The sequence below is a fragment of the Hypanus sabinus genome, chromosome 9 (assembly GCF_030144855.1).
Source record: "Hypanus sabinus isolate sHypSab1 chromosome 9, sHypSab1.hap1, whole genome shotgun sequence".
NCBI lineage: Eukaryota > Metazoa > Chordata > Chondrichthyes > Myliobatiformes > Dasyatidae > Hypanus > Hypanus sabinus.
The window spans coordinates 37510301-37524759 of NC_082714.1; the positions used below are offsets into that span (position 1 = coordinate 37510301).

The 14459-nt window shown below is 40.8% G+C and overlaps 1 protein-coding gene across 2 annotated transcripts in view; it reads left to right on the forward strand.

Moving 5' to 3' along the window:
- The window catches only part of sdk1a (sidekick cell adhesion molecule 1a), a 781818-nt gene that overhangs the window by 437515 nt on the left and 329844 nt on the right, over window positions 1-14459 (forward strand). For both annotated transcript variants that reach the window (XM_059979483.1, XM_059979484.1), the window contains exon 6: window positions 14331-14442. In XM_059979483.1, the coding sequence (XP_059835466.1) occupies window positions 14331-14442 (112 nt within the window). The remainder of the gene's footprint in view (window positions 1-14330; window positions 14443-14459) is intronic.

Sequence of the window (14459 nt, forward strand, 5' to 3'; positions counted from 1 at the left end):
TGCCTTAACCACTTTCTCTGGCAGCTCATTCGATGTACTCACCACCCTCTGCATAAAAAGGTCCCTCTCAAGTCCCCTTTCACTTCTTCCTCTCTCACCCTGTACCTCTGCCTCGTAATTTAAGACACTACTATAAAGTCATCATTCTCATTCTTCTATGTTCCAAGGAGTAAAGACCTAGTCCAACCAACCTTTCTCTATAACTCAGGCCTTCTTGTCTTGCTAATGCCCTCATATATCTTCTCAGTCAGTTTGGAGTATTTTTTGTGGATCTTAGTATGATAAAGTTGGGTGAAAGGAGAGCCAGTCAGGATTTCTCCTTGTGAGCACCATCCTTTGAGAAATTATTGGTATAGTATAACCTGGCAGGTTTCAGTATTCTTGATAAAGACTTGAAGAGCATAGCTGAAGTGGTTGACAGGCTCAGAAATCATTTCTATCACAGAGAGGTGTTTAATTCCCAAGCTAGTATTTTTCAACATGCTTGTTGTAAGAGATTTTAAATATTGTTGATACCTTTGACATGAAACCACCTTGCCCCATCCAATATCATGCCACGTGAAAGAGGATGAAATGTCCTTGATAGCAAGTTAAATTGGACTATCTCAGGATAAAGCCATTGAGAATTTTGCTTGGCAATGTTCCCTGGTTTAACTGAGACATCGAGTTGAATTCTACAGTACACAAAAATATGGTGATCAGTAGCTTGGTAGTAATAATGTTTGTTCTTCGATCAGAAGGTTTTGAATTGATTCATCCCGCATTCTGGAGGCTTTAGATCAAATTCTTGAGCAAAATTTCAGTGCAGTGGTCAAAACAGATGCTGGTTTTGGGATGAAAATTTAAACCAGGGCACAGTTTTGTTCCAATGAATGTAAATGTTCTTAAAGAGTAAGGAGTCCAGGCTAATATTTATCCTCAAGCAACATTATTAAAGTAGATTATCTGGTGATTATCCTTATCTCATTACTTTTTATTGGAACTAGTTGCATGCAGTTTAGCTGCTGCATTTCCTGTAGCTATGACTTTACACAAAATATTCCATTGTATGTTAAGTACTGTGGAATGTAAACCATTATGAATGTTGTTATGTAAATTAAAGTTCTTGCTCTCAAATCCCAATCTCAATGTTTTAGAAATCTTGGACAATGTCTATTGTGTGTTGCTCTGAGCAACCTCTAAATAAGTTGTGGCAGAGGAAGTTCCAATATAATTATCATACTCCAAATTAAGCTAGGCTGTAAAAACGACAAAACTGCCTCAAATGTGTCATAAAACGATTCATATCATGTCATTGCATAACGTATTGATTCTTTAAGATCCATAAAATGTTTCCCCAGTGAACTTTTGAAAATGATTTAAAGATTTGATTAGAAATCTTAAGACATCAAAGGCATTTAGCTCACAACAGCACATTTCAGAATTTTTTTTTTGACCTTAATTTATGCCATGAATAAAGATATTTGTGGCTGGATTTATAACACAGGAATGCAGCAATTAAAAAATAGTACAATCTTTATGGGTTATATTAGTTACGTCGGTTAATGTAAAGTAGAAGGGGAATGTTCTTCATTTACTGGGTCATTGTAATGTGGTGACTACCTATCTGTTGCTAAAGACGTTCAAATTAACAAAAAAACAGCAGCACAGCACGTGCTTCTTTCCAAGGGGACAGAGAAATCCAATTTTTAAAAAAGGAAGAAAAAGAACAAAACTCACAAGAGTTAAAAGCAATGAGTACTGGATGATAACCACATATTTTAAAAAAAAACAAAAATGGCTGGCTCCATCAGAAATATAGGCACATTGGATTGCACATGAGATAACTGGAATATGTATACTGAGCGAATTGAGCATATAGCTAAAAAGCATACCATTTGCTTAGAAGTTTGACTGCTCCAACCAAACCAGCTGAAATTATCTTTGCTGATATTGTGAAAGTAATACAGGAACATTTAGAACTGAAATCGTTGTTGATTGCAGAATGACTTGGGTTTCATAAGCAGAATCAAAAGGAAAGGGAATCTATTTCAGTGTACATTGCTGAATTGAAGAGATTGTCTGAACAGTGTCAATTCAGTGATGGCTTTAATGTTGCACTGAGAGTTTGCTTAGTTTCTGGAATCTTACAAGGAAGCTTTCAAAACCTAACTGAAGCACAACTTACGTTTAAAAGAACTGTTGAAATTGCTGCATCAATGGAAACAGCAGACAGTGGTGTAGCTGAGTTGCAGCCAGGAATGAATGTGAGTATGAACAGAAACCGGCCTGGCCAAGCAAATTGTGTTACCTTTGTGGCTCACGTACACCTGACCAATGCAGGTTTAAAGGCGAAACTTGCAGGGAATGTAACAAAGTAAGGCATATACGAAGAACATGCCAGGCAGACAAAAACTAAGTGGATTGTACAAGGGAGAGACAAAGTTAAAAAGTCAAGCGGAATTTCAGAAAGAGCACTAATCTGCATGCTTTTGATTAAAAAAAAATTCTGATATAACGAGAGTGACCCAGACTGGGTAGCCTTGAAATTTACAAAACTATCAATAAACAAGCAATATGGCTTACACTAGAAGAAACAGCAAATTCATTAAAATGGAACTCAATACCTGGCTTGGCTGTTTCAGTCATTCCACAGAATGAGTTTAAACAACATTTCAAAGATACTGAACTGAAGCCTGCAGATACCCAACTGGAGGAAAGATCAATCCTGTGGAAATGACATCCGTAATAGTGAAAGACAACAACAAACAAGCCACATTGTGCTTGTATGCGGTAAAAGCAGAAGGGCCAGCATTGTGGGGACATGAGGACTGAGACAACTACAACTCGATTGGAGATCCGTTACCATTTGCATGCCACATGCCCTGCAATGGAGTCAACTGAAAGTAAATTAAGGAAGGTAGTCATTGATGCCACAGCAGTGTTCAAGAATGCATTGAATAATTCAAGCATATCAAAGTTAAAATGGTGTTAAATGAAAATGCCACACCCAAGTTTTAACTAAGCCTGTCCTTATACCACCTGTGATAAAGTAGCCGGTAAGTTAGCTCACGTCAAGGCTGAAGAAATTATTTCAAGGTTGAGTGAAGCCTATGGGCAATGCCATTGCTGTTTAAACTCATTTTGTGGAATGACTGGAACAGCCAAGCCAGTGCCAGTTCCATTTTAAATAATTTGCTGTTTCTTCTGGTGTAAGAATGGATCTGTCGGGATCTGTGGTGATTTTAAGGTCACCATCTAGCCAGTACTGAAAGTAGACTAATACCTTCTTCCCAGGATAGAGGATATCTTTGCAAACCTTTCTCGAGGAAAACACTTCAGCGAGGTGGATTTGGATGAGGGTGGAAGAAGAATCCAAAGTGTTCCTCAGCATCGACACTGACAAAAGGCTTATTTTTGAAGTAGCGTCAGCACCTGCAGTCTGGCAGAAAGCTATGGACCAGGTGTTGCAAGGTGATGAAAGAGGACCATCCTTTTGGTATATTCTCCCTAATGACTCCCTACTATGGCAGAGATTGTCCAAAGGGAAACCAGGGAAACCAGGGAAGACCCCTCACTGTTTCTGGTCTATGTGACCATCCAAAATGGCTGGAATGTGCAGCAGAAACTCCAGTTCCCCACCTTTTCCCAGCACCAGGATGAGCCTGCCCTTGATAAACTTGCCTTTTGAGAGTTGTTGTACAGTGTAGGACGAGCTACATGCCGGCCATGTAGGTGTGGTCAAGATGAAAGCACCAGCTCGAAGCTTTGCCTGGCGGCCTGGGATAGAGCAGCAAATCGAGCAGCCTGCCATGCACTGTGCGGGATGCCAACACGTAAAGAAGATGCCTCTCCATCCCCGGGAATGGCCTGCATTGCCTTGGCAGAGGATTCATGTTGGTTTTGCCAGACCATTCATGGGCACAAAATTTCATGTAGTAGTGGAAGCAGCCACAAAGTGGCCAGAAGTGTGCCCAAGAACCTCCACTACAGCTTCGAACTGTTGATGTGTTGAGAAGCCTTTTCTCAAGGCCTGATGTTCCAGAACACCTCGTCAGTGACATTGAGCACAGTTTGTTGCAGAACAGTTTCGGTCATCCCTGAAAGTGAATGGAATGAGCCCTATACCACCATACGTGTATCCTCCTTGCACTGTGCCACCCAGCTACAAATGGCTTAGCAGAAATATGTGTCCAGGATCTGAAGAATGCACTGCAAGCAATATCAGCAGAACACATCACACGGACACTGTGATGTGTTCCCTCCTCGCATATCACAATGCAGCACACACCACAACCAATAACTCACCTGCTATGCAGCTTCTGGGTCGTTGCTTGCATTCTCACTTGGATCTCCTTAAATCTCATCTCAGGAAAAATATGCAAGCAAACAGCTGAGACAAAGTCAAGGCTTCTCAAACAGGGAGGTTCGATGTTTCACTCCTGGACAAGCAGTTGTGGCAAGGGACTACAGAGGTGATCAATAGTGGGCACTCAGATAGGTCAGGGACAAAACCGAACAATTCTACACAGTGGAAATTGCATCTTGATATCATCTGGAGATGACACAGCGACCAGTTGAGGATAACAGAGTCAATTGTCAGGAGAAGAAAGGTGGCCAGAACCACTTCCTTCAGTCCCAGAGTCAACTCTTACAACCTCCACGGAGTAGGCCCTGAACCTGGCATTGTTTTCCAGCCACAAGTCTCTCCTGCCAAGCAGAGTGATCCCCCTTGTCAGGAAAGACGTCATCCCACAAGATTAAGTACACCTCCCTAGCGATTAAATTTCTAAGCCTGAATGGGACAATTTAAAATTTAGTGAGCTGTGTATGTCTGCATCGTAGTTGTATTATTTAGTGTAGTTTACACAGTGTATATGTATATAAGTTGAGATGCATTCTGTATTGAGTGGGAGTTTATAGCTGAACAGGGAGGAGTGTTGTGTATTTAAAATTTAATGTTTATGATTTTTGCTTTCAGAAACATCAAGGCTCAAATTTTATTTAGATATTTTGTCATTTAGCTCGTGTTAATTCCATTACATGACATTTTTTACGCTTTTATTCCGGCCTGAAAACCTGTATCAGTCCATATCTACCATCAATACAAGCAAGAATACTTTACTGAAGAGCGTTTTGAAATTTGGCCCAGAAATGGTCAGTTGTTTTCAATATGCTTCCAATGTATTATTGAGGTAACTCAACTTTTTGGCAACAAATGGGGTGTAAGACGTTGATGACATTTTACCTTCTCAAAAATTGATCGCAGCTGAGGTCTTCTGCATTTTTGGCATTGTTGTTAATCTGTCCATTAAGTCGTGAGTGATCTCATTTATGTGGTTGGTAATAATGGTTCACTTGTTAGTTAGCTAATTTTTATAAACCGTTCAGGATGGTGCAGCTCTTGCCAGCCTTGGCAGCCAGAAGGAAAGACTTAGTGTTAAAGAGTGTGAAGAACTTCAGTGACTTCTGCATTTGGGACTGACTTTGTTAAGCTTTTTAACAATGAACTATACTTGCTTTAGGTGTTATAAGAACCCACAGAATATTTTGAAATCTATTCTCGTCACACAGAGTGAACTCCTCGTGAACTATATGGAATACTTGAAAGAGCTGTCAAAGAAGATAGCACTTCACCAGAAAGGTGAAAGGTTACATGGCAACACCACTTTGACACCAGAAGCACTGTGACTCACCGTCTCCTTCCTTGAGGGCAATTAAGACTGTAAAATAAATGCTGTCTTTCCCAAGAAACCTGCATACTCAGAATGAAACACACTGAACTGCTCAAGGACCAGCTTGGTGAGGTTGCGGCAGAGGCGTTTCAAGCAACCATTGTAGCATTAGTGTCTCTGTAGTCATGTCTCTGTAATATTATTGAATTTTTCCAAGCTTTTTCTTACTTTTCCATCATAGAAAATTATTTAAGCCCCTTGTGTTGCTTCACCATCCAATGGAATCTTAACGTGTTTATCACCTGCTTAGCCTCGCAGCCCTATTGTCACAACAAAGATGACAAGGAAAAATCTTATTTATCAGAGTTGCAGTAAATATTTGAGTTAGCTTCATTTCCGTTTGCAGAAGAGAATCGCAAACTTCCAATTTCAGACTTGGTATGACTGGTTCTGATTTTTAAATAGTGCCCTCTCATCATATCCTGTTAGTATAAGGCACTTAGATTTAACCTGTCAGTTCATCTACAGGAGTGGCAAGGCAGGGTAATCCAGTTTTAAAGTTTCCAGCTGTACACATAAGAAATATTACAGGAGCTTCTATTCTGAAAAGTCCTCAGGGACTGATGTAAGAGACGTCATTACATATCACTTAAGTCTTCTCTTCTGCTTGGCCTTTGCCCTGACATCTATCTTTCATCAGATATAAGTAGTGGCTTTTCAATCAAGTGTCCATGCTAGACATGTTAACTTTTCAGCCGGCTACATCCACATTCAGTTATTATCATACTACCAATTAGGGTCACTCTTTACTGCATGACATAACGCGTATGCATAATGAAGGATAATTATACCTTCTGGTGCACCTATCTTTAAGTATTTGTCAGTGCATGTAGCAGCCAGTAAGATCTGTGTTATCAGTCAGGATGCAGGCATTTTATCAATGACTCATCTAATTCAGGTGCTTGTCCTGTTACTTGTCATTGCTGGCAGAATCACAGGATCTTCTTCTTGGGTTACAAGTGTCTACTACAGTTTATTAATGAACTGTTCTGAGGGGGAAAGTCAGAGATCAGTTTTGTGCTGCTGCCTTGAGAGACTGAGATATCAGGCAGAGTAGTCGTAGGCTTTGCAATTCTGACGGGCCCTGGATCTGTATCTTTGTTGATTCAAGAAATTCTGATATAAGTCTCACAGGCGTATTCAATTCTCCATTGATGCCTAAACATAGCAATTCGTTATGTGAACGTTAAGGAACAAATGAATTTATAAATTTCTCCAAATTGCGGCTGCGGTACCTCTCTATGTCAAAGTGTTTCTTTCTCTATGTCCACCTGATTGGATTTTAGACAATATAGGCCTGCATTATATTGCAGATATTCCCACTGTCGCTTCCATGTCTTTTCGTCTAGAACCTAACAAACTTTTTCCGGATGTCATGTTGGGTTCTTGACCCAAACAATTGACTTTGCTTCCCTTACAACAGTTGCTGCTTGATCTGCTGGGTGCTTCCAATATATTCTCTGTTTTTGTCTCAAGTTGTTTATCGAACCCCAAAATTAGATTTCTGCCTGAAATTTACTGTGAGGCGTCCATACCGTTCTTAAAGTACATACAGTCGTAAATTTTCTTTCTGTTATTTTGTGAAGATGAAAAATGCAATGTGATGTAGAACAATGGTTATTATTGATTTTATGGTGTACAACAAAAAGGATGTTATTGATTTTATGATGTAGTACCTCTATCAGATTTTTGATGTAAAACCTGTAGCATTACAAGATTTTGTTTTACGGTATAATGCGGTAAAATTTCAATCCTTTACAAAGAGTGATGTTGACAGGCTTCAACTGCAAACAGTTTGGACAGATGTTTAATGGCAATTATGTTTGGAAATTTTCTATGATAAAAAGTAATGAAATGTATCATAAAATACATGAACCGCTTCAAGGAATAAAAACTCAAATGAATTTCCATCCATTTGATTTCATGGATGTAAAACCGAATGTAGATATGCCATTGCCACACTATAGCTAATGGCTTGGAAAATCCACTCCATTTCGTAAATTATGCAACACTGTCGTGTTCATTTTCCTCTTCAGGCTGTGCTGTAGGTGTAAGAACAAAAAAGGATCTTTCCTTCCCGATAATTTTCACAAATGTGAATTGTGTACATGAACACTGTCGTCTAACCAAGTTGAGTAATGTGATATTTGTACCTATGAGATAAATTGCAGTGTTTAATTGATGTTTATAATTGTTTCAGGGGGTATAGATATGAAACACTAAGTAAATATATTTCAAGTAAACTGTTCTTTCCTTAGTGTTATTTAATATTATTCATAATTAAGTGGAAGATCTTAGAATATTTTATGAAGCATGGGAATTTATTTGAACATAGGGCTCCTTTTGACAAATACATCTTAAAATGGAAAATTGTACTTGTCTCTGCTGGAGGATGTGACAAAGATAATGGATGAGGTCAGAGCAGTCAATGTCAATTGCATGGACTTTGGTTTGACAAGAATTCTTAGGGTAGGCTAATCCAGAAGATTAAGACACATGGAATCCACGGAGATCTGGGAGAATTAATTTAAAATTGGCTTGATCTGGGTAGTGGTGGAGCCGTGTTATTTTAGCTGGAGATCTGTGACCAGTGGTGTCTGTAAGAATCGCTGTTATGACCTTTCTTATTTTTGCTGTATGAAAATGATTTGGATGAAAACATAATTGGGCTGATCAGTAAATTTGCAGACAAGACAAACATTGGTGGGGTTATGGATTCAGAGGGAAGCTGTCAAAAGATACAGCAGGATATTGGGCAGTTGTACATGTGCACTTTCCATTTGGCCTAAAGATATTATGAGGCCAGTTAAACTCTCACACGCTTTAATTACGAACACAAAGCTTTGCGATATGATTTAAAAATACTACATTGCCGCTCCATAAAAAATGATTATTGTGATATATAGGGCACCTTTTCTGCAGGGGACACCTCATGTCCACACCTCATGAAGCAAGACTTTCCAGGCGCAGATCCATGGTCTCGCGAGACTAACGGATGCCATCACTGAAACATACTTTGAAATGCTTCATTTACGTTGGCAACCAACCTAGTGATGTGCTTGCGGCAGCCCACAATTGTCAACTCACATTCCAGTGTCAACATAATGTGCTCACTATACTCGGCAAAGCAACACACACACACACACACACACACACACACACACACACACACACACACACACACACACACACACACACACACACACACACACACACACACACACACACACACACACACACACACACACACACACACACACACCCTCCCCTCCCCAAACATAACACAAGCAGCAAAGAAGCAACAGCAAAACAGGCCCCTTTTCTACTTTCACCCATCCACAGACACCAACAGTCCTCCAACTCCAGAACAGGCCTTCAACCACCAGTCTTAGGCTTCGATTTCTGGATTTCTGATTGACCTTCTGGCTCCAATCTTCATCATTAACCCCCCCAAACTAGCCAATGACAATTGCACCCTCAATTCTCATCAACAAGCTCCAAATCCTAGGCCTCTGTACCCATATCTGCAACTGGATCCTTGGCTTCCTCAACAGGAGACCGCAGTCACTGCGGATCAGAAGTAATGCCTCCTTCTGGTTGACAATCAACAGAGGCGCATTCAAGGATGCATGTTTAGTCCACGGCCGCACTCTGTCTGCTCCCATGACTGTGTGGCTAGTCACAGCTAAATCAACATCTGTCAACTTTCTGATGGCACAACTCTTCTTGGTAGAATTTCAGATGGTAATGGGGAGGCGTACAGAAGCGAGATGGATCACCTGTTTGAGTGGTGTCACAGCAACAACCTTGCACTCACCGTCAGTAAGACCGAGGAATTGATTGTGAATTCCAGGAAGGAAAAACTTGAGGGAACACACACCAATCCTCATTAAGGGCTTAGCAGCGGAAAGGGTGAGCAACTTCAAGTTTCCAGCTGCCAACATCTCTAAAAGTCTAGCCTAGGTCCAACATATGGATGCAATTACAAAGAACTGTGGCTATATTTCATTAGGAGTTTGCAGAGAGTGTCATCAAAGACTCAAGTTTCTACAGATGTACTGCGGAGAGTATTCTAACTGGTTGTGTCACTGTCTGGTGTGGAGGGGCCACAGCACAGAATCAGAAAAAGCTGAAGAAAGTTGTAAACTCGGCCAGCTTCATCATGGGCACTAGTCTCCCCAGCGTCAAAGATACCTTCAAAAGCTGATGCCTCAAGAGGGTGGTATCCATCATTAAGGACCAACATCACCCAGGACATGCCCTCCTCTCATTGCTACTATCAGGGAGGAGGTACAGGAAACTGAAGGAACACATTTAACATGCAGGAACAGCTTCTTCCCCTCTGCCATCAGATTTTTGAATGGACAATGAACCCATGAACATCGTCACACTATTCTTTTTGCTCTCTTTTTGCACTTTTTACTTAATTTAATTTTTAATAATGTTACATACTCGTGACATGACAGTGGTACCCTTGTCACGTGACTGGGGTTGAAGCTATACTGGACTTGAGGTAATGGTCTTGTGATGGCGGAGTGACGTCATTTTCCTGCCAGTAGAGGTCATGTGACAGGTTTTTTTTACAGGTTATAAAAGGAAGACCCCACCCTGTGAGGAGGGGCAGTTCGTGGCTGGATTTGCCAAGTTGACTTCATGCCACTGTGTGATTTAAGGTGCTGACGCAGTTTAGTTGAAAGATGAAGTTTTATCTAATGCCTAAAGTTTAAAAGGTCATTGCCAGCAGTTTCTTTACAATACTGCTAGTTCAGAAATCAGTGGAGATTGAAGATCGGAGTTCGGGAGTTAAAGATCGAGGAGAATCTATTTTCGACGGTGAAACGGGTTCGACCTTATTTAATCCTTCTTTGAAAGTAATTTGTTGACTGTTCTCGTGTTAATCTCTGCGGGATAGCAGAAGATTGAGGACAGTGTGATAAAGGAAAGGTCAGTGCTTTTAAGCCGTTTCGTTCCGTTTCGTAAATTCTTCATGGGAAAAGTTCGACACCAGGGATCGAAGCAAAACGACGTGAAAGAGAATTTAAATTGTCTTAAAAAGTCTCTCCTTTTTATATGGACTGTGAGCATTTCGAACTTTTGGCAATATTACTTTAAAGAACTGTTTTTGCAACATCGCTTTAAGAACTGATGAGCTACATCGCTTTAAGAACTGTTTAAGCTGCCGCGCAGCAGCTGTTTCCGGTTACGTTAGTGTTTGTTTACTTTTGGGGGGTTTGTTTTCACTGTTTAATAAACGTGTTGTTTGTTACAAAAACCCTTGCCGAACTCATATATTCATTGTTGCCTGAATACTTAACAATAAATACATATAGTTCTTATTGTAATTTATATATATTTTAAATTATTACATATTGCAATATATTGCTGCAGAAAAGCAACAAATTTCATGACATAAGCAGCTGAAATTAAAACTGATTCTAATTCTGACTGGACCCCCAAATTCCAGATAAATTCCAGGTTTGAATTCTGTCTGACTTGCCCTTGTGCCTCCTGCTTGTGTGACTTCAAGTGTGGAGTGGAAGCCGGGAATGTGGATAACTTTGCTCACCTGTCCGTACTGCTGGTCTTCGAACGCAGTGCAGAGAGGCCTGGACTGCGATGTCCTTCATCACCCATTTACATCGCTGGCCTTCGAGCGCACAGTAGAACCCTGGACTGCGGATATCATTTGTCACCTGTCTGTGTTGCTGGACTTTAAGCACTGAGTGCAGAGTGAAGTCTGTCCTCTTAACTCCTTCATGACCCTGTCCCTAAACCCTAATATGACCTGTAACTCCCTCTCTGTCCCTACAAACCTAATAAATAGCTGAGTCTGAACCATGATCTTGATGGTGACTGCACCTCAGAGCTCTCTTGGGAAAAGGAGAGTGGCATTGTCTTTGCTAATCCTGCGGCATCCATGTCTGACTGGTCTCAGTTCACTTTCAACTTCCAGTATATGGGCTAGTTTATTAAGTGCAGAAAGGAGGCCTGATTGAATCCATTGATTCACACCCTTCCTGATTCCTCATAACCATTGAAGCATCTCCTAGTTACATCTCAGTTGATGATTCAGATTCAGATTCCGTTTATTGTCATTTAGAAACCACAAATGCAATGCAGTTAAAAAATGAGACAATGTTCCTCCAGAATGATATCACAAAGGCACATGATAAAACAGACTACACCAGAAAATCCGCATAACGTTTGGCAATCCCCAATCCAGAGTCCGGAGAGGCTGCTGTGTATTAATATCACGCTACCGTCTTAGCGCGTTTCCCGGAAAGGAGCTCCAAATCCACCAGACAAAACAAGACCAAAAACTAAAGCTACAAGCCCTGCACAAAACCACATAGTTACAACAGTGCAAACAATAGCATAATTGATAAAAAACAGACTATGGGCACAGTAAAAATGTTTTAAAAGATGTTAAAAGACTATAAGTTCAAAAGAAATCACCACACAGTTTCCACAAGTCCCCAGAGTCCCGACAGACTCGCCATCCCACGCTGGCGGCAGAAGGGAATACCCCCGCTGTGGACTTACACGGCACCGTCCGAGTCAGCCTCACAGATGCAACACACAATGAAAGCTCTGTCGAACCCAGCCTCGCAGACGCAGCACACACTGAAAGCGACCTGACCGCAGCGGTCTCTGAGTCTGTCAAACCTCCGAGCCGACAACCATCCCCTCCGGCACAGCTTCTCCGAGCACCGTCCTCTGCCAAGCGTATTAAGACGGCCTCGGCAACAGCCACTGGCAACGTGACCCCAAGGACTGGGGGCCTGTTCTTCCCAGCAGAGTCCCGGACCTCACAGCAGCAGCAGCAACGAAGAAGGTCTTCCTGGAGATGTTCCCAATGTTCCTCCATGCTCCCACGTCTGTTTTCAATCGATTATGATTGCGCACGGCACCCCACTTCACAAATAACAGATAATCAGCTCCGGAGTGGCCGCTGCAAGCTGCGTCGCGTGGCCATCTTGATGATGGAATAGTCTCCACTTTCATTAACACTGGAGGAGCTCAGCATTACCGAAGACAAATCTACCTTCCTTAGTTTCCATCCTGTCCATTATTTAACAATCACTCACACCATCACCTAGGCACAAGTACAAGGTATTTCATCTGCAAAATTCACAGCACTAACTTGCCAAGCAACCATCCAAGCTGGTAACTTCAGCTATCTCAACCAGCAAATGCAGCCGAAGCAAAGATCCACTGTCAAGATGATCTCCCAGTTACAGTTGCCTTACATAAGAACATAAGAAATGGCAGGAGTAGGCCATCTGGCCCGTCGAGCCTACTGCGCCATTCAGTAAGATCATGGCTGATCTGCCCATGGACTCACCTCTTCCCCATAATCCTTAATTCCCCTACTGTGCAAAAATATATCCAACCTTAAATATATTTACTGAGGTAGCCTCCATTGCTTCATTGGGCAGAGAATTCCACAGATTCACCTCTCTCTGGGAAAAGCAGTTCCTCCTCATCTCTCTGCACATAGATTTTCATTGTTTCTGGAACCCCTCAAGAACAGTATACCTCATCTTAAACGTAGTTAAGATGGCACATTAATGTGGTTTGCCCGCACCCACCCACAGGGTTATACTGAATGAAGAAAACCGAATCAATCAACATTTATGTGTAACTGCTGTTAAGTGGCTTTGAGCTATATCCTAAGTATGATTGTATCAACCAAACACAAAACTTGGCCAATTATTTGGTTTTGACGAAAACTCAGATGTTTGAAAAAACGAATTCTTTTTATTACGTCACCCCCATTTTGCGGACATCAGATCATGTAACATCCAAACTTCCAGAATTTCTGTTTCACAGTTTCTCTTAGCCGTGGATCACATTTATTGACGTGATGTGAGTTTGAACGTCACTCTCTTTCTGAACTCAAGATACCTGAAGTTTCAATTATGAAATTAAGTTTGAAAAGTATAACAAGTTAATTTTGCACCAAAATATTGTTTTATATTTTGCGTAGAAGTTTTTTTATGTCAGTGTAATGTTGGTTATAATTTCTTTGGAATGATCACAAATCAAATTTATATCACAGGGTAAAGGAAATCTTTTTTAAAATGATCCAGCAACTTTGGAGATGTTTTATTTTTAAATTTTAAAAATGTTATTTATAAAACTATATACAAGAAATACAAAATCAGTGCATGGTTTTCTTTATATTAATTATGTTGTATAGCCTCTACATTTATAGTATTCTCAGATGTAGACATTCGTAGTGTTAGGACATTCTTTCCACAAGGCAGCATTGCAGCTCATGGGGTCTTTTTGGGTAATACGCATTTCTAGTGTTTGAGATCCTTTTATATAGCTTCAAGTCTCTGTGTTTAGTGGTGACCAGACTTTAAACTGCAGTCTTTCCCCTCCAAAAAAAAACTTTGTTTTGGCTGCACAAAGTTTCATTATGTTTCTAAGCATGTACTCCTGTAGCCTGGAATTGACCAGGCTTTGAGAGATACATTGCAAGGTAAGTGAACCAGGTCTGCTTGACATCCTGTTATTCAGATGACTGGTATGGAGTTTATTCTACAACATTTGGAATAAAGAATTGATGGGTTCACTATTTTTTTGTGATTTGCATTCTTCTTACAGATACTGCAGATCGAGCTGGCCCTATGGCACCCAAAATTGTCGTCACTCCAAAAGACACCAGTGTAGTGGCTGGTACAAGTGAGGTCACTCTTGAATGCATTGCAAGTGCAAGGTTAGTAGAAAGCAAGC